Source organism: Nerophis ophidion, linkage group LG13, assembly GCF_033978795.1.
Source record: "Nerophis ophidion isolate RoL-2023_Sa linkage group LG13, RoL_Noph_v1.0, whole genome shotgun sequence".
NCBI lineage: Eukaryota > Metazoa > Chordata > Actinopteri > Syngnathiformes > Syngnathidae > Nerophis > Nerophis ophidion.
The window spans coordinates 39,710,914-39,738,306 of record NC_084623.1 but is presented as its reverse complement, the minus strand read 5'-3'; the positions used below and the strand labels follow the sequence as shown (position 1 = coordinate 39,738,306).

The window sequence follows — 27,393 nt, the reverse complement described above, 5'->3', positions numbered from 1 at the left end:
CCTTTTTGGGTCCCTATTAAAATGTTAATTTGTTCAACCTTGGCCCGCGGCTTTGTTCAGTTTAAAATTTTGGCCCACTCTGTATTTGAGACCCCTGTTTTAAACTATTGTAGTGTTCTGTACAAAAAGTGCACTTTTATTTAGTGTTGTTTTGATATGTCATCTTACTGACGTCATGCACAAAACTGGACTAATAGATTGTTTTAAAATGTGTCTGAGAATCTTGCACTTTCTGTTTTCAAATGACATAAATGTTTGTGCCACTGCTTAATAACTGTTTAATAAATACAGTTTTGATAGATTGACTTAGTTGTGAATTCTCTCTCTGCATGAAAGTTTACAATGAGCATATATCAATGAAGTATGAACAAGAATGTTTTAATGTAAACACATAGAATCATCATACTGCTGTGATTATATGCATCAAGTGTTCATTCAAGGCGAAGGCAAAATATCGCGATATATATCGTGTATCGCCTAAAAATATGGAGATATTAATAAAAGGCCATATCGCCCAGTCCTAATTCCAATCGATGTTTGATGTTTTTGTTAACATGTTGAAGGTGTTTACCGGTAATAAAAATACAATTATGTGTAACGCATAAAGATTCCCTTCTTTCAAGAAGACAAGAATATAAATTAGTGTATTAGGTTATTCTGATAACTTTCACTGATTGTAATCAGACAGGATTGACAGTAGTGCTGAGAAGTTCCTCAACTTCAAATTTACATTCTGGAGGGAAAAAAAATCATCTCTTTCCAATACCAGATGAAAGTGGTTGGTTTTAGCTTCTCATTTGTCATGCTTCCCTACTCGTTTTTATACTCTTACAAGAAATAATTTGGCATTAACTCTGTAGCTCGCTAGCTTGTATGCGCTAGTTTTCTGAGACTCCTACTTTTCTAGTGCAGGCAGGATGGAGCAGCACTTTTATTGTGTAGACAGGAACTGTGATGTCAGTCTTTACGCTTTTGACGGCCGGTAAGGAGAGGTACTGTATTTCCTTGAATTGCCGCCTGGGCGCTAATTAATTTAAAACCTCTTATCACTCCTGCGATTACCAAAGGCATGCGGTAAAAGTAAGCATACGCTAATTATTTTAAAACCTCTTCTCACTCCGGCACTTACCAAAGGTATGCAGTAAAAATTGGAGTGTGATGTAAGCTTGGACCTTAAATCCTACGGAATAGCTCTTAATCTTCTTCCCTTTATGCGATTTCAAATTACCGGTATTGAAATCAGCCTCCTCTATTTTGAAAATGACGACAGGGGAAGTGTCACTCGCGTGACGTCACGAGTTTGACCAGGCGGTAATACTAAGCATGCGCTAATTATTTTGGAAAGAGAGTTTGACCCGGCAGTAATTCAAGGCAGGCGCATACTATATGCCTTGCGGCAATTCAAGGAAATACGGTAGTCTTTTAAGATAAAAAGTGCTTTTCGCGTTCCAGCCATTTTTGCCCCCCTTCATACAAAGCTCACAGCAGCCAGAGTCATCTCACAAGATCTTCAGGGGCTGTGAATGTCAGTCAAGTGACGTCATCGTGAAGATTGATGATTGGAAATTTTGGGGGTCTATTTTTTTTTTTTTAACTAATGGGCACCCCTGTTGTATACTTTTAAAATCAAGACAAATAATATTAATTTAGCAATAATATTTGAGTGGGCCCCGGGCCCCTTTGTCGTGGTAAAGTTGGGCCCTGAGGTCAAAAAGGTTAAGAACCCATGCAATAATACGTTGTTCTTTTAAAAATCTCCGCTATTCGCCGCCACACAGATTGCAGCAATCACGCACCACCGCTCTCATGTACACTCTATTGCAGAGGCTGTGCAGAAACTATGTTGGCATATTTAATGTTTTGTGCATTCAATGCGGCCTGTATGTCCAAATTTGAATTATTACACCCAATCAAAGTTAATTAATCAAGTCAATTGCTGTAGTCCTGATAATGTTATGCCCTTAATACGTGTGTGAGACATATTAGTGTTTCAAAAGTAGGCATTTTTTTAGTGTGGCCATTATTATTCACAGTTCTTCGTGAATCTATTGCCATTATATGATGTATTAGTTATGGTAATAGGAGTATGGAAAAGGCAAGTGCAACATCTTACCGACAAATGCTGAAAGAGCCACGCTCGCATGATGTTTGTAGCTACTTTAGGGAAGATTCCTCTCTTCTTGTTGTTCCTCCTCTCCCTGTCAGACTCATCGTCATCTCCAGTGCTTGGGGAGGCCACTCCTGCATCCAGACCATCTCCTGCAGGGACAGTAAAATAACGGTCAGGCTGCACCACAGTCATGGTTTGGCTTCTAAGGAATTGCAGTTGCGACACATTTGAGCTTATGACATGTGACAAAATACGAGACCACTTCAAGAAAAGCTGAATATTGTGAAGGTGGAGTTGGAGTGTTGTGTAAAGCTAAAGGTGCTGCAGCAGTTTAATTCACATTTCCCATATATTTCTTAGAATTAGTGTCCCCTGCAGTGGAAGTTGTTTTAGATAGATTTATTTTGTCAGTTTCGGAGACAGAATGAAGGTTTTTTGGTAACAAAATGTGTGGAGGTGTGTCTACAAGGTAGAATGGAGGTGTTGGTCTTGTGGGTACGGGTATGGGTGTGTCGCATGCAAACAGGACGAATTTAAAAGACTAGTACTCATCTGTGCGGCGTACTTTTCTGTGTAGACAGAAAAGGGAGAACAGACACATTTTGGCTTAAAAACTAACGATAAAGGTGAAGTAATAACACTGAAATGCCCACAGGAAGAGGTGCTTTAAAACATGACTAGCTAGCTAGCGGATAATGTCCAGCCGCAATCGGCAGTGTTTTAGCTTCTTCTAAATCTCGAATCCTCGCTTCTATGGCGACAAGTAAAGTAAGTTTTTTACAAGGATCCTCCCTGCAGTTTGAGGAATCGCTAAAAATGCTTCACTCCTTACCATTGGAGGATACGATAGCTCACTGGTGTCACAGTGTAAACAAACGTCATGGTGGATCTACACCTGACATCCACTGTAATGATACCCAATACAAGAGTGTATCAAGTCGATACCGACATGATTACATAAATATTTTTAATTGTCAGAAAATGTTTTTTCTTTATTTTTTAAATTCATATTATATTCATAAACTTAGAAAATACGAGAACCTAAATTATGACCAATGTATGACCCTGAAAATACTTGGTATCGGATCCATACCTAAATTTGTGGTATTATCAAAAACTAATGGAAAGTATCAAACAACAGAAGAATAAGTGTTTATTACGTTTTAACAGAAATGTAGATAGAACATGTTAAAACAGAAAATAAACAGATATTAACAGTAAATGAACTAGTAGATTATTAATCAATTTTTACAGCTTGTGCTTTATAATTTAGACAAAACAATAGGATGGGGAATGACAAGATGTTACTGCATATGTCAGCAGCTAAACTAGGAGCCTTTGTTTGCTTACTTACTACTAAAAGACAAGTTGTCTCGGGCTACATTATGCACCACCGCTAGCACCAAACCCCGTACCCCTCCAACCCCGCCCACCTCAACCAACGCACATGGGGGCTAGCAGGGGTGTATAATGTAGCCCGGAATAGTTAGGGATGCATGGGATGCTGGGTATTTGTTCTGTTGTGTTTATGTTGTGTTACATTTAGGATGTTCCCCCGAAATGTGTTTGTCATTCTTGTTTGGTGTGGGTTCACAGTGTGACGCATATTATTAAGAGTGTTAAAGTTGTTTAAACGGCCACCCTCAGTCTGAGCTGTATGGCTGTTGAACAAGTATGCATTGCATTTAATTACATTTCTCTGTAAAGGCCACATATAATATGTGACTGAGCTGGCAAGCTGTTTGTAGATAATGTAGATAGCGTTAAAGGCAGTACTTTCATAGCACGTCCTAATTATTGATGTGTGGTTGAAAATCAGCAGACGTTCGCGATAATAGTTGCACTGATATTCGGGAGTCTCCCGGAAAAATTGGGAGGGTTGGCAAGAGTGATGCTGTCATGCGGCATTCATATAAAACTCGCGGGCCGCACTAACATTACATTTTTTAGATTAAGGTGCGGGCCACTTGTCTGAGACCCCTGGTTTATACATAACACAAAGCAAAAAAAAACTCTGTATGCAGTGTTATTTAATTTTTAATTTCAAAAGAGTTTTGTGGCTCCCATTGTTTTCTTTATTTTGTGAAACGGGTAAAAATGGCTCTTTGAGTGGTAAAGGTTGCCGACCCCTGATATATGCAGTATATATATATTTTAATACATAACTGTATATACAATTTGTTTGTGTATATAGAGTATGTATATGTATGTGTATATGTGTACAAATGTATGTACAGTATATATGATATACATTATATAACAGTACACACAATGCAGTTCTTAATTTCTCGAGAAGATACACTGCATGTTAAGTAGGAAAGTATAAAACTATATTGCCTATTGTTAAAATGAAAAAAGGCAGTTTAAAAGTTAATGTTATTGGCAGAAACTCATAAAAAGGAAAGCGCACGCATACGACAATTCAATAAAAATGAAATCATTTATTTCAAAGAATGTTGTAGAAATAAATATAAAATTAGGTGCATATGGGATGTGGTTTAGTTGTGGCCTTTTAGTTTACAATAAAGGACCGGTTTGATGTTATAGTGTAGAAACAAAAATATGACTATATTTTGTTTTTGTGTCTGTTTGCATGTGTGAGAGTTTTTTGTGTGAGTGCGTGTGTGTGTGTCACTTATAGTTACTGTATGCACGACAACATCATGGTTTATTATAATTAATACATTGGTTATTTTAAAAAGCTTTGTTTTTGGGCCCCTATTCCAACTTCTATTAGTAATAAAGTATAATGAAGTAATGTACGTAATGTGGTACCTGTATCGCTGCAGTTGTCTGCTGTGTGGAGGGAAGGCAGCCCACAGGTGCCAGGTGTTCCCAAAGGAGTGGTAGCACATTCATCCGGCTCTCGTAACCATGAAGCATTCTGCGTCATAGAGAGACAGATTCTCAATGAGGTACGAATGATGACTCATGAAACTCACTAGGTGTTTGGCCTCACCTGTTCGGACAAGCTGGTGCAGGATCCATTAAAGTCCTCCATGTCAGACTTGGAGCCTCCCTCCCTTTCATCCAGGACCAGGTCTGTGGGCATCTTGCCCTTCAGACAGGTGATGTAACGGTGGCAGAAGTTATCGCATAGGTCGTGAACCTTAGAGAAATAAAACAACAAAATAATGTATAAATGCCACATCAGATTTTTTTATTTTATAAATGTTTATTTTATATAGATGCTTTATTTTATGTATGTATTATTGTTATATTATATTTGTATTTTATATATTTTATTTTATACTATATATTTACCTGGTATTTAAAAATAAATATGTAATCGAGATAAATCCATGGATTTTGTTACTTGGTGTATGCTAGCATTTTTGTATGCTAGCCTTTTAGCTAATTTTGTACATTTGAACATAAAAATAATAGATTTCCTCACCTGGTGCTATTTTGTAAAATCGCTAACTTATTCTTTCCTAGCATGCTCACAAACACGTTTGTCCACAGTTAACTCATAACAAATTGCAATTTATCAATATATATATCTATATATATCTATCTATATATATATATATATATATTATATATTATATATATTTTTTTAAATAATCGTTAGTGTACCTACCTAAAATATACACCCAACATGGGATTGGACAAATGTATCTAAATGTTTAATAATTATTGTTTTTTTTTTTACACAAAATATATAGTACACCAGTGCTGATAATTGAAAAAAATGTATTATTCATAATTGCAAATTTAGAGTCATTATTATAAATTACAGGTTAATACCCGCTTACTTAATTTGCATAAAGTAAAAAATAAACTAATATTTAGACACAAATGCAGTTTTATTCTCAGAATGTCTTTCAGGAAAAAAAAATTATATTTCATTTGGATCAACGTCATATTTGCTCAAAACTTTGTGATAGCGTTATCCAAAGTCCAGTCTGGGTCCATTTGGGGTGAAGTTATCCAGCAAGCAAACCTCCTCACTCATCTTTGCACTGACGTATGCTTTGACCTGATCACTGACCGTATAACAACCCCTCCCCTTGTAGGTAACCAGCCACGGTTAAGGTAAATGAGCAACTGACCTGAAAATAAGTTATGTGAATAATCTGCCTATATACATGATTAATGCGATCATTTTTTGCGATTAATGGCATGAGGTAACTCGTTATTTTTGACGAACCCAAGTGGGTCTCATCACTTGTTTGTCTGTCAGCCTGGTCTCTAGAGTAGTTGCACATGCATCATTTGCAAGCGCGTGTTTGGGAGCTTGCCAAGACAACCTGGGGCACGATAACCAGGAAACGTTGTGTAGAAAAGAACAAACTCCCAACGGCGCAGTCGTGTTCTGCTTTATTGTGGGGGGAGAAAAGCAAGCCCAAATAAGCAACCACATGTTCATAAACAGGCCCAAAAAAAACGCCACCCGCGAGTAACAAACTTTGCCAGGAAGTGAATGAAAAAAAGTCAGCTGTAAATTACACAGACTTGGCAACGCTGCGGTTGCTAGCAGCTAGGAACACTGATGATAACTCAACTCACAGCAATAAGTTTGGTTTTGTGGCGAGAACAAACTGCCAGGGCTTCGAGGATAAACCTGCCATGTAAATTGAATTTTTCTTTGCCCATTTCTGCTCTTTAATCAGTTGGAACACTGTGACTGAATCAGTTGGAACACTGCTCTTTTCCCACCCCTACGGTATGAACTGAGGGTCACACGTAATGGCGCGTCAAAAATATAGTGGAACCTCCATATACACATCCCTCATTATCATACTTGCCAACCCTGCCGGATTTTCCGGGAAACTCCCGAAATTCAGCACGTCTCCCGAAAACCTACCGGGACAAATTTTCTCCCGAAATTCAGGAGGAGCTGGAGGCCTGTTTTCCTGCCCGCTTTCCCACGATATAAACTGCGTGTCTGCCCAATGACGTTATAACTGTAGAATGATCGAAGGCGAGTTCTTGGTTTCTTATGTGGGTTTATTGTTAGGCAGTTTCATTAACGTCCTGCCAGCGCGGTAACAACACACAACAACAGCAGTCACATTTTCGTCTACCATAAAGCAGTTTCTCTGCCGTAAACAGCAATGTTGTGACACTCTTAAACAGGACAATAATGCCATCTACTGTACATGCACCACAACACCTCCAGGCAACACCTGCAGGCAACTTCAACCCTTTATTAATACCCTCCTCCATTCACATCCCATCACCCCGGATTGTAGATAACCTAAAGTAAATAATCGTATGAATTTCTAATGTATATACTTGTTCTTATGCTATCTGAAGTCCCTATGTTTTTTGCTCGCTCTACATATGCTACTAAGTAAGACCTACACGGTTTCAATGTCCATTTCTCTGTTGATGCAATTGTAGATGACTGAAGTATTGATATCAACCAAAGCTCCTCATCCCACCCCCCGGATTGTAAATAATGTAAATAATTCAATGTACATACTATGATGATTAACTTGTGTGATGACTGTATTATGCTGATAGTATATATTTGTATCATGAATTGATTAACGTGGAGCCCGACTTGAACAAGTTGAAAAACGTATTCGGGTGTTACCATTTAGTGGTCAATTGTACGGAATATGTACTGTACTGTGCAATCTTCTAATAAAAGTCTCAATCAATCAATCAATCATGCATATGTGACAATACTCCTCCCCTCTTAACCACGCCCCCACCCCCCGCCCCACACCTCCCGATATCGGAGGTCTCAAGGTTGGCAAGAATGCATTATACAAACTTTTCGATTTACCAACCATACACTAGAAATATGTTTTATTGTACAAACCTTGACTCAGTCTACGGACATTTTATTCAACCATTGTGTGCCCGGCAGCACATCCATTGTGGGTGGGCTAATCGATCTCCATCGGCAGACCAATCAATAGATCTACTTTGTGTGCTTTTTCAGTGTTTATTAGCCCTTTGCAGCCTATTTTATATTGTTCTTGCTCAGTCCCCAAAAAAAACAATGGACAAGCAATTTGTGTTTTGAAGCATTCAGGAAGTATCCACAGCGTTGTCGACATTGCCTCCTACCCAATTCCCCCCTTCAACTCTGCACCAATGTAAAGTGGATTTTATCATTTATTAATCACCATGGTAGCTTGTGTGTGTGTGTTGGCAGGGAGGCTGTTGTTTTGACTTTGTTTTTAAATGGAAAGCTGATCCATCACCCCTTCGTTAAGTTTGTTTTGATTACAGCACTGTAAAGCGCCTTATATTATGTTCTAAGTGTGTATACTTTTACTAAAATACAGACTTTTGTCGAGGCTATAATCCATTATTCATGTTCACATTGCTTCTTATAGTAAGTTTTTCTTCAATATACAATGTTTTTTATTTACTAGCCCAGTAATTAAACAAATTAAGTTCGTAAATCAAGGTTCGACTGAAGTGCCGTTAAAGGAAACTTTCGTTAACTAATTTTGTTTCTATCGACTTTCTGGCCAAGGTTTTTCAAATTTCTTTTGGATTACAAATCAACCAACCTTTTCCAACTCCAGTAAATGAAAGCGAAGAACCTGAATAGCCTGGATCATCTGAGTGAAGAAAGAAAGTGTATGAGTGACGTTGTTGAATTATTACAAGAACAAAGAGGATAAGCAGTAGGCCTGTAACGATATCAAAATCTCCAGTCCAATAATATCACTGTATTAAGGGCACGGTACGATATTATTGTGATATACAGCCACAGGAAAGCTCGGTAAAAATGCCATACTGTGTAAAATGAAGGGGCAGGCATGTTTACAACAAACACGCTTACTGTAATTGAACACTAAAATAATGATCAATCATATTTCTATAATCATATATTCTAACATATATAATCATGTGTTGTAATCATATTTAATACTACAAACATTAATTTCTAAGTGCATATAATAGTGCAGGAACAGTGTTTCAAGCAAATATTTGGAAAAACGCCTCGGGATCCCCCGGAAGGAGTTGGACGAAGTAGCTGGGGACAGGGAAGTCTGGGCATCCATGCTTAGGCTGCTGCCCCCGTGACTCGACCTCGGATAAGCGGAGGAAGATGGATAGATGGATGGAACTTTGAGTTGATGTCTTTAAAGTGACAATGTAAACATCCAGTGTCAAACAATAATGTAGACTTTAGTGTCTTTCAACTTCTACATTATGAGAAGCAGTGTCCTCTACAGTGGACATTTTATACCAGTCTGGAAAATGCTGCTACTTTGAAAAGTTAACTAAGAAATCAACTTTTAATGATTTAAATACTCTCTCAAATTGATGTTCACTGGCTTCAAATATATTTTCAGTAGGGTTGCGAATCTTTGGGTGTCCAAAAGATTCGATTCAGTATCGATTCTTGGGTCGCGATTCGATTATATATCGATTTTTTCGGTTCAACGCGATTCTCGATTCAAAAACAACATTTTTACGATTCAAAAGGATTCTGTATTCATTCAATGCATAGGATTTCAGCAGGATCTACTCCAGTCTGCTGACATGCTAGCAGAGTAGTAGATTTAAAAAAAAAAAGTTTTTATAATTGTAAAGGACTATGTTTTATCAACTGATTGCAATAATGTAAATTTGTTTTAACTATTAAACGAACCAAAAATACGACTTATTTTATCTTTGTGAAAACATTGGACACAGTGTGTTGTCAAGCTTATGAGATGCGATGCAAGTGTAAGCCACTGTGACACTATTGTTCTTTTTTATTAATTTTTATAAATGTCTAATGATAATGTCAATGAGGGATTTCTAATCACTGCTATGCTGAAATTATAACTAATATTGATACTGTTGTTGATAATATTCATTTTTGTTTCACTACTTTTGGTTTGTTCTGTGTCTTGTGTGTGTGTGCTTTCAATTGCTCTGTTTATTGCAGTTCTGAGTGTTGCTGGGTCAGGTTTGGTTTTGGAATTGGATTGCGTTGTTATGGTATTGTTTTGTTGGATTGATAAAAAAAAAAAAAAATGAATGGAAAAAAAAAATGTGATTTTTTTAAAAATGAGAATCGATTCTGAATCGCACAACGTGACAATCGCGATTCATATTCGAATCGATTTTTTCCCACACCCCTAATTTTCAGTGTGACGGTTTATGAGGCGCCGACTTGTCCATCCCTGCCTTCCGCCAGAGTGCAGAAAAATAGATGGATGGATTGAGGATTTATCGAGTAAATTTTTGGTTTACTCATATTTCTCGCGGTGAACATTTTTTAAAAATTTGATTTCCGTCCGTGCGATGCGACGAGACAAGCTCGCTCTGGCTCGAAACGAAAGTGGAACGCAGACTTTCTTACTTCCACCAAAGAAGGTATGTTTTGGCCTGGGTCTGTTTGTTAGCAACCTAACTCAAGCAGTTATGGACAGATTTAATGTCCGAAAAAAACTATTCCTTTATTCTACGACGAGTACCAACGCACTTCACTTCCTGCTTACGGCGTTCCACGCCCCCTCGCCGTGCAGAGGGTTCTGAGAGATATTGTTTATTTACAGACCCGGCCAACGTTAAAGCGCCAGAAAAAAAATACACTCACCAAGGTTTTGTTTGACACCGTCACACGTCACAGGATTATTATGAAGACTTTGAAATGGAAATACCGAGGTAACTATAATAACGTTACACCCCTAACAAGCACTATAGAAGATGGACGTATGGATGGATGGACAATGTCCAGTGCAAAGTGCATCTTACCAAGTTGTCCAGCTCAGGGTTGGAGGAAAATATGGGTTTCTCCGAACGAATCTACAACACCATCATCAGAAATGCATTAGAAAAAAAAAGCCTGGATTCGAAGTCCGCGCCGCGGTTGGCTGTCGCTCACCTGTTTCGCGAATGCGGCGATGTCATCGTTGAATGATTCGGAGGAGCACACGTCGCTGTGGTTGGTCATGCCTGGGAGGTGGGAGGAAGCTGACAGGGAGGAGGAGGAGTCTCGGGGGGAGCAGGTGGCGAGCTCACACTTCTCAAAAACTAAGGCCAATAGTGGGAACAGTGGGTGACTGCACACACACACACACACACACACACACATACACACACACGCACAAACAGTTAACATATCTAACATAAACGCAGTAACAGTTGGTACAGCCGACATTCACGGGAGGTGTGAGAAGTCATTTTATAGCAGATATTTATGAAAGTGACAGCTGGAAACGGAATGTTAATGTGCTTCAAGTGCTCCCGCGGTCTTTGAAATGAGTCACAGCGCGCTCCGCTTCTATATAAGGATTCAAACACACGGACATACCCATAGATCTGGTCCTTGTGGTGTTTAAGGGAGTCGGGGATGGCGGCTCCGTACTGCGGGGGCGGGAGTGGCCTGACGTCCTCTCCGTACACTCCCAGCGACATGCCCTCCGACCCTGAGTAGTGCACCAGCTCTTCATACTGAAACAACAGTTACAGATTGTTTGCTTTTTATGCATGAACTGTCAAGCACATTTATAAGTATATGTATTAGTGATCGATCCAACTATTGATGATTTGATGATATCGATACCAAGGGTTTAATAACAGAGGGAAAAAAAACTAAAAAAAATGTAAGGATCTTGAAAAAAAATGTTCAACTAAAATGTCAGCCTCAGCTCTGTATCGCAGTGGTTCTCAACCTTTTTTCAGTGATGTACCCCCAGTGAATTTTTTTTTAATTCAAGTACCCCCTAATCAGAGCAAAGCATTTTTGGTTGAAAAAAAAAGAGATAAAGAAGTAAAATACAGCACTATGTCATCAGTTTCTGATTTATTAAATTATATAACAGTGCAAAATATTGCTCATTTGTAGTGGTCTTTCTTGAACTATTTGGAAAAAAAGATATAGAAATAACTAAAAACTTGTTGAAAAATAAAAAAGTAATTCAATTATAAATAAAGATTTCTACACATAGAAGTAATCATCAACTTAAAGTGCCCTCTTTGGGAATTGTAATAGAGATCCAGCTGGATTCATGAACTTAATTCTAAACATTTCTTCACAAAAAGAGAAATATTTAACATCAGTGTTTACGGAACATGTCCACAAAAAATCTAGCTGTCAACACTGAATATTGCATCATTGTATTTCTTTTCACAGTTTCTGAACTTACATTCATATTTTGTTGAAGTATTATTTAATAAATATATTTATAAAGGATTTTTCGAATTGTTGCCCCTTCAAGTACCCCCATTTGAGAACCACTGCTGTATCGGATCAATACAAAAATTTGCACTATAGTCAAAGTCAATATATGCATCCAACAAATGCAAATGATGTCCTTGCATTGCTAAAACAACAAACAGGCATCTATTATCACCACTTGTACAAAAACACTGTAGCCAAATAAAAACTTGAATATATTAATTTAGATGACACCATTTTTTTCTCAGTCATTCTGACATTTAAATGTTTATAATTATGTGAACTTAAAATTATGTGTAGTTGGAAACGGATGTTCTGTATTTGTTAGTTAAAATAAGGTTGAAGTAAAGGCCGATACAATTAGAATGACAAGTTGATATCCTTGCGTGCTGGGGACGGATGTGCACACAAGCTTCCCAGCATGCTTTTTGTTTGTGTGTGTTTTACATGTTTACTTGTTGTGTAAATGTTTTTGTTGTTATGGTGTCCCAGTAGTGGCACAGTCACAGATGTACAATTATACAGGGTGGGCCATGAGTTTCCATCCATAGAAAAATGTTTTATGCATATATTTTTTTACGTTTCAGATACCCCAGGACAATGAGTCTAAGATTTTTTTTCTTAGAAAAACTTGGCTTTTCAAGTACCACCATAATGACCAACATTAAAATACAGCAGCCCAGTAGGCCTAAGTATTCATTAAAACAAGGCAGAGGTTTTATTTAACAAGTAACAAGTATATTTGAACAGTAACAGTATGTTGACATATAGGAAAATAAAATAAAGTGGGTTTTTTTGGCATACCACTGGATGGAGCCCACGTTGCATTAGTGCAGGGGTAGGTAACCTGTGGCTCTAGAGCTACATGTGGCTGTTTGGCGCCGCCCTAGTGGCTTCCTGGAACTTTTTCAAAAATGTATGAAAATGGAAAAAGATGGGGAAAAAATATATCTTGTGTTTTAATATGTTTTTCTAGGAGAACAAATGTCACATAAACCTTCCTAATTGTTAGAAAGCCCAATGTTTTATGTTTTTGTTTATGCTTCACTGATGGGAGTATTTTGCAAGCAGCCTTTTGTCCAACTAATTTCCCCGGCCCTTGAATGCTGTGGACTGTGACGCTACAGTTTGTTTTCATGTATAACTTTCCCCGACTCTGCCCCAGAGAGACGTGATTTATGCCACACCTTCTTTGCATAATTTTGTCCACCAAACATTTTATGCTGGCCGTGAATGCACAAAAGTGAGCTTTGTTGACGTTTTTTTACTTTTGTGGAGTGCTACACAGATATATTTGGTCAGTGCATCGCTGCAAACTAATCAATACTAATATGCTATTTAGGCTAGCTGTATGTATATATTGCATCATTATGCGTCATTTGTAGGTATATTTGAGCTCAAGTAATTTCCTTTAGTTGTTTGTGTGCCATGTTGTTCCAGACCACAGAAAACGTTACCCAGCTTGCAAAGATGATAAAAAAGCAATTACAAGAGGACGGACTGCTGTTTCCTTTAACTTGGACACACACCTTTAACTACTCTAAGCCAGTAATTTCTGAGAAGCCTTCGTTTAATAATGTTTTCCACTGTTGTATATATAGAGTGGAAGAGTGGATCGTGAGATCGACAGGCGGATTGGTGCGGCGTCTTCAGTAATGCGGACGTTGTACCGATCCGTTGTGGTGAAGAAGGAGCTGAGCCGGAAGGCAAAGCTCTCAATTTACCGGTCGATCTACGTTCCCATCCTCACCTATGGTCATGAGCTTTGGGTCATGACCGAAAGGATAAGATCACGGGTACAAGCGGCCGAAATGAGTTTCCTCCGCCGGGTGGCGGGGCTCTCCCTTAGAGATAGGGTGAGAAGCTCTGCCATCCGGGAGGGTCTCAAAGTAAAGCCGCTGCTCCTTCACATCGAGAGGAGCCAGATGAGGTGGTTCGGGCATCTGGTCAGGATGCCACCCAAACGCCTCCCTAGGGAGGTGCTTAGGGCACGTCCAACCGGTAGGAGGCCACGGGGAAGACCCAGGACACGTTGGGAAGACTATGTCTCCCGGCTGGCCCGGGAACGCCTCGGGATCCCCCGGGAAGAGCTAGACGAAGTGGCTGGGGAGAGGGAAGTCTGGGTTTCCCTGCTTAGGCTGTTGCCCCCGCGACCCGACCTCGGATAAGCGGAAGATGATGGATGGATATATATATATATATATATATATATATATATATATATATATATATATATGTGTGTGTGTGTATGTGTGTGTATATATATATAGATGTATATATATATGTATATATCTATATCTATATCATATATGTATATATCTATACACACACACACACACACACACACATATATACGTATATATGTATGGACTTCAAATGTTAACACGTTAATGCATGTATTTAATTAAAAAAAATATATTGCGTTACTATAAATTAATGATGACTAACCACAGTGTTTGTTTTAACTGCTATAGGAAGGCAGCACGCATTATGCACAGCCAGTGATGACGTCACACACCAGTGATAATTAGAGCAATGGAACTTTAGATAAAACTGAGGTAATCAGTCAGTATTGCAGCGACAAACTTTCTTATCATGAACGTGAGGATGACGCCTCTAGCATGAATGCTACATAAGAGTTTTAGGGTTGCCAAACGTTCCTTGAAAAACTGAATCGTCCCGTATTTAGAAACAAAAGTATACATTCTGTATTGAGCTGTCAAGGAACGTATTTTTTAATTAACTAAGTGACCAACAGAGCCCATTATGTTTTCATGTTAATTGTTATGTCACACACCAGTTTTGACGCAGCAGTTTCGCTACTATTGCCAACACGCACCGAGCAGTCATCTTGTCAATTTAGCAGATAACTAAGGTCAGTGTATAAACGTTAAAATATAAGTGTTCTGTTATCTGTGGTTGCAATAATACAGTGAGTGTGTTTGCAGGTAGTCCAGCACACGTCGTCATTCAATGAACATTACACATCCAGTTTGCACCCCTTCTTGAGGGAAAGAGAGGTATGTGGCAAGTTAAAACTAATAGTGGTGTGTCATTTATTCCACTATTGAGCTATGAGTGTGTGTGACGTTTTTATTTAATGACAAACTACACAATATAGCATAAAGATAATAACCTCACTGAGAGGACATCTTCATAAATAAAGCCCAATTGGCAGTCATATCACCTAAAGAAATATCTCACCCCTCTTTTTGTCACAGTAGTTTTCATAGTGATGAAAGTTGGAGACCTGCCCTAACATAAAGCTGCACACTGAACAGACTCCTGTTAAAGAAATATGTTTACTTTTATTCCATTTAGTTAAGCAGGAAATATTTATATTTAAGACAAAAAAGTGCACTTAATTCTCTCTATACTTACTGTCACCAAGTATTGAGCAAATCAATGACTTGCAGTTCAGTAAAACATTTAGAAAACGTTATTGTGTGACATTCTGACTACACTTGTATCCAAATATAATGGTAATTTCTTAAGCAAATTTAATTAATGCAAGCAAATAATAACCTGTGATTAACCATGATTAATTACAGATTGAGACAGGACTAATCTGAAAAAAATAATCAATAGTAAAAATTATAATAATCACTTGACAGCCCTAATATATATGTATGTACAGTACAAGCCAAAAGTTTGGACACACCTTCTCATTTCAATGCGTTTTCTTTATTTACCTGACTATTTACATTGTAGATTGTCACTGAAGCATCAAAACTATGACACCTGTGAAGTAAAAAACATTTCAGGTGACTACTTCTTAAAGCTCATCTAGAGAATGCCAAGAGTGTGCAAAGCAGTAATCAGAGCAAAAGGTGGCTATTTTGAAGAGGATTCTTAATAGGACTAGTTGTTAAAGATCCCTAAATATTCAGCACAACAATTAAATGGGGTTTGAGGTATCCTCTTGGGTGGGGTGGAGTTTGGCAATAATCATGTGGTGCCAACAGTACAACACATCTTCAGTTGTGTTCCCCGACGTCATTGGCCGTTTCGGCCATTTATCACAAGACACCCTCTGCCGAGGTTGGCCCACCTCAGGCTGATCAGACCTGGGTGCGTGTCGTATGGTGGCACCACGTGGTTATTTGGCAGCCCATGCTGCATCCCTGCACTTCAGCCACAGCTAGTGGCTGCTACGTTCTGCTGCAGTGGCAAGTTCTTTAATAGCCTTACATTGGGCCTGTCCTCTGATTCCTAATTCTTTCAGGATCCTTGTGGTGGAACTGGCTACAAAGCCTCTACAGCCCACCTCCATAGGCCACACCTTCACATTCCAGCCCCGTGCCTCTGCTTCAGCTGTCAAGTGGGCATATCGCAGCCTCTTCCGTTCAAAGGCTTCATCGATGGCATCCTCCCATGGGACAGTTAGCTCAACGATGAAGACACGGCGGCAGGACATTGACCAGAGGACCAGGTCTGGACGCAGGCTGGTTGCTGCAATTTCGGGTGGGAAGATAAACCTCTGGCTGAGGTCTACCCGCATTTCCCACTCTCGGGCTGCGTTCAGTGGGCCTAAGTCTGGAGGGGATGGCTTCGTCCGCCGTTTTTCTCCTTCCCGGATCAAAGTTGATTTGCGTGGGAAGGTAGCCTGAGCATTTAGAGCATGGGAGTCAAACTCTGGCCCGCGGGCCAAAAATGGCCCGCCGTGTAATTTAATTTGGCCCTTGAGGCAATATCAAATTAACATTAGAGCTGGCCCGCCGGCATTATACAGCGGCTATGCCGCTGTAACACCGCATTCACCGCTAAGACTCATACTTGCCAACCCTCACGATTTTCCCGGGAGACTCCCGAAGTTCAGTGCCCCTCTCGACTATTTCCCGGGGCAACCATTGTCCCGAATTTCTTCCGATTTCCACCCGTACAACAATATTGGGTTAGGGCACTGCCTTTAATGTCGGCTACAACCTGTTGTCACGTCCGCATTCCCTCCATACAAACAGCGTGCCAGCCAAGTCACGTAATATATGCGGCATGTACACACACAAGTGAATTTAAGGCATACTTGATCAACAGTCATACAGGTAACACTGAGGCTCACCATATAAACAACTTTAAAACTGTTACAAATATGCGCCACACTGTGAACCAACACCAAACAAGAATGAGAAAAACATTTCGAGAGAACAGCCGCACTGTAACACAACATAAATGCAACAGAACAAATACCCAGGAGCCCTCGCAGCACTAACTCTTCCGGGACGCTACAATACCCCCCCCCCCCCCCCCCCCCACACACACACACACACACACCCGCCACCACCACACCCCGTCCACCTCATTGTTATTTTATTTTCAAATGATTAGCCTGTGGAAAAAGTTAATGTTGATATTTACCTGCAAATAGAAAAGAGGCATTCATTTTTTTTATTTACATGTTATTTAATATACCATTGATGTTTTTTCGTTTGTATTTTTGAAAGTTGATTTTGCACAATAAAGTTATATAAGTGTTGCTTGTTCCATATTCAGTGTTAAAGCAAATCAGTGTAGCAAATTGAGCAAAAATTAACATTTTTTTCATGCACTTTTGTCTTGCTACTTCAAGGCTTGAATGTTTTATTCATTCATTATTGTTATTTTATTTTCAAATGTATTATTAGCCTGTGGAAAAAGTTTATTTTGATATTTACCTCTGAAAGCTGCAAATAGTAAAAAGGCATTCAATTGTAATTATTTTTTTTATTTTATTTGATATGCCATTGATATTTTAAAATTATTATTATTATTATTTGAAACTCCATTTGGCATCTCACTATAAAGTTGTATAAGCCTGTCAATGCAAAACTTGTTGGGTCCCTATTAAAAGGTTCATTTGTTCAAACTTGGCCCGTGGTTTTGTTCAGTTTTAAATTTTGGCCCACTCTGTATTTGAGTTTGACACCCCTGATTTAGAGGCATGGCAACGGTGACTACTCTCTTATTCTCAAGTTCGGCAGCCAAGCACTTCAGTACCTGGTTGTGGCGCCAGGTGTATCTCCCTTGTGTCAGACTGGTCTTGCAACCTACCAAGATGTGTTTGAGGGTTGCTGGGGCTGTACACTGGAGACAGGCTGGGTCCTCTCCATACCAGAGATGTAGGTTGGTTGGAGAGGTCAGGACATCATACGTGGCTCTAATGATGAAACTTAAGTCTACTAGACTCCATGCTCAACTACACACTAGAATATAAATCATGTTTTCAGTTGTTTCACCTTGTTTTGTTAAGTACATAACTCCACATGGGTTCATTCATAGTTTTGATGCCTTCAGTGACAATCTACAATGTAAATAGTCATGAAAATAAATACAAACCCCGTTTCCATATGAGTTGAAAAATTGTGTTAGATGTGAATATAAACGGAATACGATGATTTGCAAATCCCTTTCAACCCATATTCAGTTGAATGCACTACAAAGACAAGATATTTGATGTTCAAACTCATAAACTTTGTTTTTTTTTTGCAAATAATAATTAACTTAGAATTTCATGGCTGCAACACATGCCAAAGTAGTTGGGAAAGGGCATGTTCACCACTGTGTTACATCACCTTTTCTTTTAACAACACTCAATAAACATTTGGGAACTGAGGAAACTAATTGTTGAAGCATTTCAATCAATCAATCAATCAATGTTTACTTATATAGCCCTAAATCACTAGTGTCTCAAAGGGCTGCACAAACCACCACGACATCCTCGGTAGGAAAACTCACACCCAGTGGGACATTGGTGACAATAATGACCCAGTAGGACGTCGGTGACAATGATGACTATGAGAACCTTAGAGAGGAGGAAAGCAATGGATGTCGAGCGGATCTAACATGATACTGTGAAAGTTCAATCCACAATGGATACAACACAGTTGCGAGAGTCCAGTCCAAAGAGGATCCAAGACACAGCAGCGAGAGTCCCGTTCACAGCGGAGCCAGCAGGAAACCATCCCAAGCGTAGGCGGACCAGCAGCGCAGTGGAATTCTTTCCCATTCTTGTTTTATGTAGAGCTTCAGTCGTTCAACAGTCCGGGGTCTCCGCTATCGTATTTTACGCTTCATAATGCGTCACACATTTTCGATGAGAGACAGGTCTTGACTGCAGGCGGGCCAGGAAAGTACCCGCACTCTTTTTTTACGAAGCCACGCTGCTGTAACACGTGCTGAATGTGACTTGGCATTGTCTTGCTGAAATGAGCAGGGGCGTCCATGAAAAAGACGGCGCTTAGATGGCAGCAAATGTTGTTCCAAAACCTGTATGTACCTTTCAGCATTAATGGTGCCTTCACAGATGTGTAAGTTACCCAACCCTTGCGTTCTAATGCACCCCCATACCATCACAGATGCTGGCTTTTCAACTTTTCTTCGATAACAGTCTGGCTGATTCGCTTCCCCTTTGGTCCGAATGACACGATGTCGAATATTTCCAAAAACAATTTGAAATGTGGACTCGTCAGACCACAGAACTCTTTTTCACTTTGCATCAGTCCATCTTAGATGATCTCGGGCCCAGAGAAGCCGGCGGCGTTTCTGGATGTTGTTGATAAATGGCTATCGCTTTGCATAGTAGAGCTTTAACTTGCAGTTACAGATTTAGCGACAAACTGTATCTAATGACAGTGGTTTTCTGAAGTGTTCCTGAGCCCATGTGGTGATATCCTTTAGAGATCGATGTCGGTTTTTAATACAGTGCCGTATGAGGGATCGAAGGTCATGGTCATTCAATGTTGGTTTCCGGCCATGCCGCTTACGTGGAGTGATTTCTCCAGATTCTCTGAACCTTTTGATGATATTATGGACGGTAGATGTTGAAATCCCTAAATGTCTTGCAAATGCACTTTGAGAAACGTTGTTCTTAAACTGTTTGACTATTTGCTCACGAAGTTAAGCACAAAGGGGTGTACCTCGCCCCATCCTTTCTTGTGAAAGACTAAGCATTTTTTAGGAAGCTGTTTTTATACCCAATCATGGCACCAACCTGTTCCCAATTAGCCTGCACACCTGTGGGATGTTCCAAATGAGTGTTTGATGAGCATTCCTCAACTTAATCAGTATTTATTGCCACATTTCCCAACTTCTTTGTCACGTGTTGCTGGCATCAAATTCTTAAATTAATGATTTTTGCAAAAAAAAAAAAAAAAAGTTTATCAGTATGAACATCAAAAATGTTGTCTTTGTAGCATATTCAACTGAATATGGATTAAAAATGATTTGCAAATCATTGTATTCCGTTTATTTTTACATCTAATACAGTTTCCAACACATATGGAAACGGGGTTTGTAGTCTGCTGACATATGCGGTGACATATTGTGTCATTTCCCATTCTATTATTTTGTCAAAATTATAAAGGACAAGCTGTAAAAAATATTATTAATCTCCTAGTTCATTTACTGTTAATATCCGGTTATTTTCTGTTTTAACATGTCCTATAAACACTTCTGTTAAAATGTAATAATCACTTATTCTGTTGTTTGGATACTTTACATTAGTTTCGGATAATACTACAAATTTGGGCAATGATCCGATACAAAGTAGTTACAGGATCATACATTAGTCAGAATTTAAAATCTCATGTATCCCGGGAAATAGTTCCTGAGTTTATGAATATAATATGACTTTTTTTTTTTTTTAAAGAAAAAAGATTTTGTGACGATAAAAATATTGATGTAATCATAGTGGTATCGACTAGATACACTCTTGTACTTGGTATCATTACAGTGGATGTAAAATGTATATCCACCCATGGCATTTGTTTATATTGTCACGCCGGTGAGCAATCGTATCCTCCTACGGTGTGTAGTGAAACCCATCCATCCATCCATCCATTTCCTACCGCTTATTCCCTTTCGGGGTTGCGGGGGGCACTGGCGCCTATCTCAGCAGCTACAATCGGGCGGAAGGCGGGGTACATCCTGGACAAGTCGCCACCTCATCGCAGGGCCAACACAGATAGACAGACAACATTCACACTCACATTCACACACTAGGGCCAATTTAGTGTTGCCAATCAACCTATCCCCAGGTGTAGTGAAACATGTTCAGCTATTCCTTGTCCTGCAGGGATGATACTTGTAAAAAAACGTACTTTATTTGTGGCAATTGAGGCGAGGATTAGTGATTTAGAAGAAGCTAAAACACTGCAGACTGCAAATGGTCATTAGCCACTAACTAGCTTGCCTGTTTTAAAGCACTTCTTCCTGTGGGGATTTGAGTGTTATACCTTCACCTTTATCATACGTTTTTAAGCCAAAATGCATCCGTTCTCTCTTTTCTGTCTACACACTATGTCTGCTTGTAAGTACTCTGTGATTGTGCACTGCCGAACACGCTCGTCTGCTCATAAAACCAGCAATATGGCGAACCGATACTTTTCAAACAGTGGGGCGATATAGCTCGGTTGGTAGAGTGGCCGTGGCAGCAAATTGAGGGTCGCAGGTTCGATTCCTGCTTCCGCCATCCTAGTCACTGACGTTGTGTCCTTGAGCAAGACACTTTACCCACGTGCTCCCAGTGCCACCCACACTGGTTTAAATGTAACTTAGATATTGGGTTTGACTATGTAAAGCGCTTTGAGTCACTAGAGAAAAGCGCTATATAAATATAATTCACTAATTCACACAGTATAGTACTGTTTTTGATTCATTAGTACCGCAATACTATATTACTAACGGTATACTAGTTTCCATACAACATACAAAAAGGGAACAGACGAGGGTTGAAAAAAAATTTAAAAACTGCCACACTGTCGAGGTGACTTTTTCCTGTTTTATCTACAATTACTTGCTCTCTGTAGCACTCATTTTTACTTTCTCTTTTCACTCCAAGCAGAGAATAAACAGGAAGATGGCGCAACCAAATATAGTTAATAGTGTTATGCTCTTTGAAGTAACGATCCGATTCAGAATTGTTTCTCGATTCAAAATCCAGCCATCCATCCATTTCCTACCGCTTTTCCCTCTCGTGGGTTGCAGGGGTTGCTGGAGCCTAACCCAGTTGCACTCGGATCAATCGTCCTGTCCCCTTAGCAGAAAAACAGCCCCAAAGCATGATGTTTCCACCCCCATGCTTCACAGTAGGTGTGGTGTTCTTGGGATGCAACTCAGTATTCTTCCTTCCTCCAAACACGACAAGTTGAGTTTATACCAAAAAGTTCTATTTTGGTTTCATCTGACCACATGACATTCTCCCAATCCTCTGCTGTATCATCCATGTATCCATTTTGGTATAAACTCGACTCGTCGTGTTTGGAGGAAGAAGAATACTGAGTTGCAGCCCAAGAACACCATACCTACTGTGAAGCATGGGGGTGGAGACATCATGCTTTGGGGCTGTTTTTCTGCTAAGGGGACAGGACGATTGATCCGTGTTAAGGAAAGAATGAATGGGGCCATGTATTGTGAGATTTTGAGCCAAAACCTCCTTCCATCATTGAGAGCTTTGAATGGTTGACCAAATACTTATTTTCCACCATAATTTACAAATAAATTCTTTAAAATTCCTACAATGTGAATTCTTGGATTTTTTTTTCACATTCTGTCTCTCACAATTGAAGTGTACCTATGATAAAAATTACAGACCTCTGTCATCATTTTAAGTGGGAGAACTTGCACAATCGGTGGCTGACTAATACTTTTTTGCCCCACTGTATGTATATATATATATATATATATATATATATACATATATGTGTATATATATATATGCATACATATATATATGTATACCCATCCATCCATTTTCTACTGCTTATTCCCTTTGGGGTCCCGGGGGTCGCTGGTGCCTATCTCAGCTACAATCGGGCGGAAGGTGGCGTACACCCTGGACAAGTCGCCACCCCCATCACGGGGCCATATATATATATATATATATATATATATATATATATATATATATATATATATATATATATATATATATATATATATTTATTTATTTATTTTTAACTGCATACATAAATTGATTATACCTTTGTAGACATATCCATGTCTACAAAGAATCAAATAGTGCCCCCCTACCCCTCTCCCGGGGGTGTGCTGTGATATGTGTGTGGGGCAGCTTCAAATATCTTGACACATGCAGATAAATAAATAAACGCGTGAGGTGTCGGGGGAAAGGAGGCGTGAGAGGCAATATAGTAATAGCATATTTAGTCTTAGTAAACAGCCATCTTGAAACATACAGAAAAAAAGACATTATAATGGGGGGGTGAAAAAATTAGTCACAGAAAAATAATTGAGAACCACCTTGTTAATTGCAAGCAAAGGCGAAAAGATCATTCAACTCAATGTTATTACGTTTGTAAGTTGACCATGATTTTAGTAGTTGATGTTTGTTTAGTTTTTTGCAACACCTGTGTATTGTTTTGGAGTAACAACAAATTGATAACTCCTCCAAATATACAATTGTATGATTTAATTGCTGTGTTAGCTCCAAAGTGCAGAGGCAATGGTTTAGAAGAGCTGGCTCAGTACTGTATTTACATGTCAGAGCTGACCTAGAATTTGTGTTTTTTCTATGTGTGATTGGGAGATGTCTTAATTTCTCATTAAATAATACATGAAAGCAAAAATCAAGGCGTGTGAGTCAGTATCTGCAGTGACATAACAAAATCAAGTGTTCACTTGGTTTATGTGTCATCTTTTTGGCTGTTATACACACTTTGAGGTCCAAATAAAGGTTTTGTCAAACGAATAAAGAATGTGAAATTGGACTGACATACTGTATATGTAGCTGCGGCCTAAAAATGCAAAAAATAATTCACTTTTAAAAACCCTAAGTAGGTAAATTTGTGTTTTTATTACAAATGTTTTTTGTTTTTTTTTACACTAAATTTATGTAACTGAATTTTTGGCGTTTTAATTTTATGAACAAATTTTTTACATGAAATTATGCAGACTATTTAATTTAAAAAAATGTTAGCAAAATGCATGTTTTAAAATCCAAGGTCTAAAAATACAGTCTGTAAACATTCAGTGTTATAAAATTTAGTGCATAAAAATCCAGACTTCACACTTGACACCTCATAGGCTGCAGGGTTTCTGCAGGTGTCAGCAAATATAATTTGATGCTAATTTAACTTAAAACAAATGGAATGCCCGGGCTTCACGGTGGCAGAGGGGTTAGTGCGTCTGCCTCACAATACAAAGGTCCTGCAGTCCTGGGTTCAAATCCAGGCTCGGGATCTTTCTGTGTGGAGTTTGCATGTTCTCCCCGTGAATGCGTGGGTTCCGTCCGGGTACTCCGGCTTCCTCCCACCTCCAAAGACATGCACCTGGGGATAGGTTGATTGGCAACACTAAATTGGCCCTAGTGTGTGAATGTGTGTGTGAATGTTGTCTGTCTATCTGTGTTGGCCCTGCGATGAGATGGCGACTTGTCCAGGGTGTACCCCGCCTTCCGCCCGATTGTAGCTGAGATAGGCGCCAGCGCCCCCCGCGACCCCGAAAGGGAATAAGCGGTAGAAATGGATGGATGGATGGAAATGTAATGCCCATGTCCGACTGCAGATCTTTATCTATTGTCAAAAGCATATAATGGTGTTTATAGACACAATTATAAGCATTTGACAATGATAATGTTGAATAATTAAAAGTTCAACTACGGCCAAATTAAGCACTCATGTAATCAAGACGAGGGGTTAGTGCGTCTGGCTCACAATACGGAGGTCCTGCAGTCCTGGGTTCAATCCCGGGCTCAGGATCATTGTGTGGAGTTTGCATGTTCTCCCCGTGAATGCGTGGGTTCCCTCCGGGTACTCCGGCTCCCTCCCACCTCCAAAGACATGCACCTGGGGATAGGTTGATTGGCAACACTAAATTGGCCCTAGTGTGTGAATGTGAGTGTGAATGTTGTCTGTCTATCTGTGTTGGCCCTGCGATGAGGTGGGGACTTGTCCAGGGTGTACGCCGCCTTCCGCCCGATTATAGCTGAGATAGGTGTCAACGCCCTCCGCGACCCCAAAAGGGAATACGCGGTAGAAAATGGATGGATGGAAACTTTTTCAAATGCAATAAATAAGGTTAATTACTGTGGTATTTTAGTACTATTGTAATTGAAAGGTAAAAACCTGATCAAAATTAAAAGGACTCTCAATATTTGTTAGCAAAAATTGAACTTCAAAAAATATTGAACATCCTAAAGTGCAGTTTTTCCCCCAAATGGAAAAAATGATGGAGTGGTTTGTTTTGTTGTCTTTTTTGTTGCCAATAAAAATTGTATGACATTTTTTTAAATGTCTTCGGGTATTGTATTTCATGCTTTTTAATGCCATTTGAGGCCTTAAATTTAGAAAAATCCCTTTTAATGCTTTTAATTACCTGCAGAAACCCTGGGCTGGTTCTAAAACAAGGTCGATGGCTTCAGTCTTAACTTACAAGAAGTGGATCTTCCACTTTGTTTTGAATGAAATTGTCAGCATAATTACCAATAAAAATTCAGTTTCCAAAATTCCAATGCAAGAAATTCAGTTACGTAAATTCAGTGTCGAAAAAAAAAAGCACACATTGACCTCCATAATCTCCACTTTAAAAAACTCTTTTTAAAACACTCTTTTTGGTGTAACAGACAAAAGAAAACAAATAAATGCAGGGGGGGGAAAAATGACTTATTGAGTCAGCTATATTACCTTGTTAGCGTTTGCTTTTTATCTATGCCTCAGTGAATTGAGCCCACGTGGACATATTAGTGCTGCTTGTGCACGCAGCATCAATAATAAACCCTGGTGTGTTGTTTAGTTCCAACGGGAAACAACTCTCAGGTTTCAAAACCTGCTGTAACTGCCTCACCGAGGTCTGCTATCACACCCTTTAATGTGATGATTCAGACACCCGTGGTGGACACACACACACACACACACACACACACACACACACGGTTCCAGAGCCAAGCCTCCCCTTAGCAGCACTTGCACACAAAGCATCATCAATAAACATGTGGCAGCCCACCTCTGCTAGTGTTAGCGAGCTGATTGGCGCTCCACTGCAGCTTCTCAGGTCAGCAGATCTGCTCCTGCTTGCCTTTCTGCAGGATTAAAAGGGACTCCTGTCGCAGTCCCGCAGGGCCACCGGGATCACAACAAAACCGACAGGCGGCGGCTACAGCGGACGCATTCTTCTATACGACAGCGTTATTTTAAACACGCCGTAAAAGTTATGATCCGCTCGGTGTAGTTTAGGTCCGTGATGGACGGCCACAAGGGTTATGATTTACCACACCGGTGTGTGACTTTTCACACTGAAGTGCTCCTCAGTTACATTCTGTTACGGAAGAAAATATTTTGCGCTCCCTCCAATGCGACTATAAATAGTATAGTTTGTCTATAAAATTGTTATAAGTACACCTCTGCATAACATTGTATCTTTATTAACCTTCCTCGTCTCCCACCGTAGTCCCAGTGAAGCCAAGCGCAACCTACGCTTTGTCGGATTCTACCCCAACCACACTCAAACCAAGCAATAAACAGCGTGAGCAAACAATTTATACTATTAATTATTATCCTCATACTGCATATGGTGTTGCTGTTACTAGAACCTGCATTTCCTTGAGGGAACATATCTAAGGCAGTGTTTTTCAACCACTGTGTGCCGTGAGATATAATGCACCTTAACCTAATTGGTCCAAAAAATATTTTTTGCAAATTAATAATTATAATCTGCAAAAAATGTGCCGTTGCTTAGTGTCTGTGCTTAGTGTCTGTGCTGTGTAGAACTCGGCAGGGTAACCACTAGGGGCGTGGGAAAAAATCGATTCAAATACGAATCGAATCGTTTACGTTGTGCGATTCAGAATCGATTCTCATTTTTTTTAAATCAATCTAACAAACCACTACACAGCAATACCATAACAATGCAATCCAATTCCAAAACCAAACCTGACCCAGCAACACTCAGAACTGCAATAAACAGAGCAATTGGGAGAAGACACAAACACGACACAGAACAAACCAAAAGTAATAAAACAAAAATGAATATTATCAACAACAGTATCAATATTAATTATAATTTCAGCATAGCAGTGATTAAAAATCCCTCACTGACATTATCATTAGACATTTGTAAAAATAATAAAAAAGAACAATAGTGTCACAGTGGCTTACACTTGCATAGCATCTCATAAGCTTGACAACACACTGTGTCCAATGTTTTCACAAAGATAAAATAAGTCATATTTTTGGTTTGTTTAATAGTTAAAACAAATTTACATTAT

General features: G+C 39.3%; 1 protein-coding gene across 1 annotated transcript in view; it reads right to left on the bottom strand.

The window, feature by feature from the left end:
- Positions 1 to 27,393, bottom strand: part of meis3 (myeloid ecotropic viral integration site 3) — a 54,822-nt gene that overhangs the window by 17,109 nt on the left and 10,320 nt on the right. The window contains exons 3-9 of the mRNA XM_061918894.1: positions 11,334 to 11,473; positions 10,905 to 11,082; positions 10,775 to 10,825; positions 8,590 to 8,640; positions 5,070 to 5,219; positions 4,886 to 4,994; positions 2,114 to 2,259 (exon numbers count right to left, since the gene is read on the bottom strand). Of these exons, the coding sequence (XP_061774878.1) occupies positions 2,114 to 2,259; positions 4,886 to 4,994; positions 5,070 to 5,219; positions 8,590 to 8,640; positions 10,775 to 10,825; positions 10,905 to 11,082; positions 11,334 to 11,473 (825 nt within the window). The remainder of the gene's footprint in view (positions 1 to 2,113; positions 2,260 to 4,885; positions 4,995 to 5,069; positions 5,220 to 8,589; positions 8,641 to 10,774; positions 10,826 to 10,904; positions 11,083 to 11,333; positions 11,474 to 27,393) is intronic.